Source organism: Spinacia oleracea, chromosome 6 (assembly GCF_020520425.1).
Source record: "Spinacia oleracea cultivar Varoflay chromosome 6, BTI_SOV_V1, whole genome shotgun sequence".
Lineage (NCBI taxonomy): Eukaryota > Viridiplantae > Streptophyta > Magnoliopsida > Caryophyllales > Amaranthaceae > Spinacia > Spinacia oleracea.
This window is the reverse complement of record NC_079492.1, coordinates 83,690,258-83,696,257: the sequence shown is the minus strand read 5'-3', so window position 1 is coordinate 83,696,257 and position 6,000 is coordinate 83,690,258. Positions and strand designations below refer to the sequence as shown.

At 35.0% G+C, this 6,000-nt stretch overlaps 1 protein-coding gene across 1 annotated transcript; it reads right to left on the bottom strand.

The window, feature by feature from the left end:
* Window positions 1–208: 208 nt before the first annotated feature.
* On the bottom strand, window positions 209–3,553 carry LOC110802210 (HVA22-like protein i). The gene is made up of 7 exons (XM_022007648.2): window positions 3,277–3,553; window positions 2,485–2,525; window positions 2,290–2,388; window positions 2,126–2,182; window positions 1,978–2,041; window positions 1,670–1,879; window positions 209–879 (listed from the first exon to the last, which is right to left on the bottom strand). The coding sequence occupies exons 2-7, from the start codon at window positions 2,514–2,516 to the stop codon at window positions 379–381; spliced, it is 963 nt and encodes a 320-aa protein (XP_021863340.1). The 5' UTR covers window positions 2,517–2,525; window positions 3,277–3,553; the 3' UTR covers window positions 209–378.
* Window positions 3,554–6,000: the final 2,447 nt, after the last annotated feature.

Genomic DNA, 6,000 nt, shown 5'->3' with positions numbered 1-6,000 from the left:
TTCTCTCTTTCTAATTCTACAACAGAAGTAAGCTTAAACTAGACTTACTTTAAAGTTTAAACTAATCAACCAAAAAAAATAAAACAAATAACATTAAACCATATGAGATGGCAACTTGTAGAGTTTTAGGAGATGGCAACTTCATAACAATGCATAAGACGTCACGTTCTCATTAGACCTACTGTACCAAATGAGATGAGAAGAAATATGAATAAAGCAACCAATTGAATCGAAATAGGTGAGTAACAAATATACAGGGAGATCAAAAAAAAGCCCCAGTTATTTATAATTTTCAGATAACATCATTTCATAGTGCATATCCAACCTACCGCTAGAATACTCACATTTAAAAGGAGACGACAAGTGTGGCTAGTCAATTTACTTGGTTGTTGTGGACCTAGTCTTCCTTAATCTTCCCCTGGTCATCCGAATAGCTTCTTCCATTACTGTCTCCTCCGGGGTAGGCAGAGATTTTGCCCCCGTAGGCTTAACCGGTGATTTTTCTGACTTGGTAGGAGCTGGTTCAATCGGCTTGACATCTGCGTTGTTACTTGCTGGTTGGCTTGAGCTCTCAGGTACAGACGGCACTGATACTGACTTCTTTAGAGGGCTTGGGGCTGGTGAAGGAGTAGGAGCAGAAGCAGAGGTAGATGGTTCTTTGACAGAGCTGATCTCCTCTTCCATGTCATTGTCTTGACCGGAGGATGCACTTGAAGTTGGAGAGATAGGCTCCTCATCCTGCGGCTGTGTAGTAGCTTGTGATCTTGTCGACTGTTGGCGAGGAGCTGCAGCAGCAGCAGCGTTGATAGCAGCAGCAGCAGCAGCAACAGTGGCAGACGCAGAAACCGATTGGCGGCCTCTTGCAGCTGGTTGTTGTGGCTGCATTCAATAGAAATGCAAGTTCAGAATGATACCCATCTTTATGCAGTTGAGCCCACAAAAAAAGAAAATCCGTATTAACTAGCATTAGTTTGCTGGCAAGAATTATTCATGTCCTTTTCATAAACAGGAAAAGTGAAGCATAGTTGTTAATTAACCTAAACGAAACAGAAATAAGCAAGGTATTGTTATTTCGTTACGGAGTAGTTAAATACAAATCACATAAACAATTCCAGATGCCCTACACTTTCGGAAAGCATTCACAAAAGAGACCAGCAATTATTAAAATTGGAAACCAAATCATGCCCACTACACATTTCCCAAAATAACTAGAAAATTGCCGAACGGACCATCGACCATCAGAAAAATGTTACGTAAAATCGAGGATAACTAAACTTTATGTTGACTTGTAAGTATAACTGAGGAAAACCCATAAAAAGATTGAGCACAGGAGTTTAATAGCTCTGATAACTGATTATACCAGATTACAGACTTCTATTCTTTCAAACAACTATGAAGATTTTCACAACAGCAGTATTAATGAATTTGTTCAGCACTTGTTACCCGAACAGAGGGGTTAAAGACCAGTGATCCAATGAGTAATAAAAAAAATGCTGAATATTACATGTGGCTTTCCTAAATCTTATCATATTCTTTTACCTGTTGATCTAGCAAAATCAATTTTACCCAAACAGAAACCAAAGACATCACTAAAAATGAATGCAGACACTTAAAAAAAAATGCCACACTGATATTTTGTGGTGGCAAATGAGGCTTATGAAAGGAATACCTGGGCAGAACGAGGCCTTGGGGTAGATTGTGCTGCGACGTACTGCAAAATCTCGAAGATTCTTGTTTGACCGTAGCTCACAGCCTTCTGACAGTACATGTAAGTCATATCACCAGCCCTAATTCTTAATTCCATCAAGTTGCGATCAATTTCCGTCTCATGCTTTGAAACATATGGTTTGAAGAAGGAATCATAAACGTATGTTGTTCCCTGAAACAAAATAATCAGACACACAAGAACAACAAACACTTTCATTGACATCAAAATCAAAATCAAACAAATGTGTGTATATATTGATAGTTTGATACCTTTGTCCTAGGGTACCATAGGTATATTATGAATGCCAGTTTCGCCTCACTATACATGGGAAGCCTAGAAAGGAGGAAGTTTAGAATTCAGACAACGCATGACAAGTTGACAACAGCATCGAAAATCAATAACAATTCAAGCACTCACCATGAAATGAACGTGTCACTAACCCTCTCAAACACCGTCATTAGAGCAACTAAAATCCTGAAAGTACACCAAACATAAGTATTTTGCTTACAAAAAATCCATCGAACAAACAGAAAGAGAAACACAAAAGAATCAAATATGATCAATATATACTCTGTATATACCAGTATTGGCACCAAAAGCGAAGCTGCTCTATCTCCGGTTTATTCCTCTCAACAGTTTTGTAGCACTCATATGCTGGATAGGCATAACCGAAAATCATCCTGCAATAAAAAACAAACAACAATCATCCAATTAAAACCAAAATCTGAGCTGCCGCTTACAACCATAATACAACACAACATAAGTAGGTTACTTACACAAGTCCTCTAGTAAGAAAGTGCCCAATCATTTTGTAATCCTGAAATACAATAAAACAAATGAGAAAAAGGTAAACAAACTTTGCTAAAAATCACAAAATCAGACGTCTGCAGCAACCTGCAATAATCTACACCACCTTAACTCAGAAATGATTACCAGATGAAGAAATCATACAATCTTTCAAAGTTCATTGAACAATTTCTATTGAATCGCCTAATTTTAGCAGCAATTAAAGACATCGCAGCTAATTACACCAGAAATCCACATTGAACAATTTCTATTGGATCACCTAATTTTAACAGCAATTTATAGACATCGCAGCTAATTACACCAGAAATCTACATTGAAAATAATTCGTAGATATTGAACTAAAAATAAAGTATCATATGCGATTGCTAACATTTAAATGCATTGACGAAAACTAATTCATGACAAATATCACATCCATAGAGACGAAATTGAAAATAATTTGAAAATGAAACTGAAATTAATCACGATAATGCGATTAAAAATTTAAACAAAAACAACGCGTTAAAATAACTACAAGAACTGCAAAACATGAAACCAAATTCAAAAATTGAACTCCAAGTAATCCAAAAGAAAATAGATAAGAATAATCAAGAAAATAGATAAGAACAATCAAAAGCCAAAGATATACAAACAGCTGAAACACCTCGAAATGAAGGCATTAAAACTAAATCAAATTCAATAACGCATTTCACCGAACACGAAATCATTCGAAAATCGAAAATAAAATACAAATCATCAAAAAGTTAAAAGTTAATCCGTACCTATATTATCCTCGCCAATTGATCAGAGCTAACAGGAGGAGAAAATGGAGAAAAAACGAGCGAAAAGAAGACGGAGAAGGAGAGAGAAAAGGCGTCGGTTGGAGAAACCTCCGCCGAAGAGCGACGGAGAACCGTTGCGAAGTCGGCGGAGATAGTGACTGAGAGAGAGGGGGAAGAGAGAGAAAGTAGAGGAGGAGAGAGAAAATACGACTGTTCGTTAATCAAATGTTTTTTAAAATTTACCCCCCTCTCTCTGTCTTATTTTGTGGGATTTGTGTGTGTGTTTTTTTTTTTTTCTGGGGCTGAATATGTACAAATTTTATTGTTAACGTCATTATTCCAAGTAGGAAGAAATAACTTTTTTTTTTCTTTGAAAGAAAGCAGGAAGAAATAACTAACATAATACGGAACCAGCACCTAGCACAGGTTAACCAGCCAAGCTCCGCAGGTCATCGCTTGAGCCACTCTCAAACATTTCGCAGTTGATGGGGCTTGAACTTGTGATCTCCAAGTTACAAGGTGAGTTCCCCACCAACTCCACCAACTTATGTTGGTTATAATACGGAGTTATATTAAAATAAATAAATAAATAAAGTATACGAAGTACGGAGTATTTTAAGGATATTCTTTATTTATTTTTTTGCAGGGTATGAAAATGAATCCAGCTGAAAGTTCAAACGTACGAATGGTAGACGCATGGCAGTTTGGAGCTGAAGTAAACGGTAACTTATGATGGAGGAGAAGAATAGAGGTTGATGGGAAGGATTGAATTGGTTTTACTTCATGTATGCCTCATTATTATGCTCCACCAATATTCATTCAACCCTAAAAATATGTTCCAACTCGGCTTGTTTATGGAGATGCATTCTAATAAGGGAAATTTGTTAGAAACCACCTTTTAAAATAGAGATTTTGCGAGAAACCACCTTTTAAAAAAAATCTTGCCAGAAGAAACCCGATTTATAAAAGATTTTGCGAGAGACCACCTTTAGCTGGATTTCTTTGACCCAAATTCTTATATGAGACTGTCCTCACCATCAACTAATGGTGAGACCAGTTCACACTTGCAAATTTAGGTATGTTACTTCTATAGTTTAGACATGTTACTTTTTTTTATAATGTTAGAGGAGGTACTTTTTTTAGTTTAGGTATGTTACTTCTATAGTTTATACATGTTACTTTTTTTTATACGAAATAGTTTTAGGGGAGATACTTTCTTAGTTTAGGTATGTTACATCTATAGTTTAGACATGTTACTTTTTTAGTTTAGACATGTTACTTTTTTTTATATAATTTTAGAGGAAGTACTTTTTTTAGTTTAGGTATGTTACTTCTATAGTTTATACATGTTACTTTTTTTATACGGAGTAGTTTTAGGGGAGATACCTTCTTAATTTAGGTATGTTACTTCTATAGTTTAGACATGTTACTTTTTTTTATACGGAGTAGTTTTAGGGGAGGTACCTTTTTAGTTTAGGTATGTTACTTCTATAGTTTAGACATGTTACTTTTTTTTATACGGATTAATTTTAGGGGAGGTACCTTTTTAGTTTATGTATTACTTCTATAGTTTAGACATGTTACTTTTTTTTATAATTTTATATGAGGTACTTTTTTAGTTTAGGTATGTTACTTCTATAGTTTAGACATGTTACTTTTTTTTTATACGGAATAGTTTTAGGGGAGGTACATTTTTAGTTTAGGTATGTTACTTCTATAGTTTAGACATGTTACTTTTTTTAATTTTAGAGGGGATACTTTTTTAGTTTAGGTGTGTTACTTCTATAGTTTAGATCTGTTACTTTTTTATATATAGTTTTAGGGGAGGTACGCTATTGGTTTCGCGCTCGTCACACCATCAACTTGATGGTGTGACTGGTCTCACAGGAGACGCGTTGTTTCTTTGATTTCCTCTTTTGCAAAGTAAGTTGTTGGTTTGTAACTGCTTTTAATAAACTAGTATTTGTAATTAAGAAAAATAAAATTTGCAATTATTAACTAATTATAGGATGTTTGCATCTAATAGTAATTTTTGATCTATCCGCCTCACTGATTATTGTCAATGAAAGCATCGTTGTTTTTGGAAATCAGATGAAAATAGAAGAAAATAATTGGTTCATCTTTTTTTTCTTTAATGAAATTTTGGTAATTAATGGTTAACGAATTTTGTGTTTCGATGTTAGATAGATATACGATAAAGCTCAATTAGTGAAGTAATTTTAATTTCTGAAGTTAGCAGTAGTTAAAGAAGGAGATCGAAGATGTGTTTATAATTTCATGAAAAAATATTTTATTACTGAAACAAGGGAAGAGGGGATAAGTAAGGGGAGATGGGAGGGTTAAGTGCCGAGTAAATGTTAGTCATTGTAGAAGCTAAGAAAGAGGAGAATATGGGTTATAGAGGGGAAATAATTGAAATTGAAGGAAAACAGGCGGATATTAGAAAGAAAAGGGAGGGAAGTGGGTCACGAGAGTCCCACGTAGGGGTTGTCCTCGCCTGATTATCGAGTCAACCATCGAAATCAGGCTAAAGGTGGTATTTCGCAAAATATTTTATAAATCGGGTTTCTTCTCGCAAGATTTTTTTTAAAAGGTAGTTTCTCGCAAAATATCTATTTTAAAAGGTGGTTTTTGACAAAATTCCCTTCTAATAATTTGTTCGAGAGTGGTCTATAAACGACTCATTTATGATGTGTTAGTTTTTGTAGACACCTACTTTTGTCC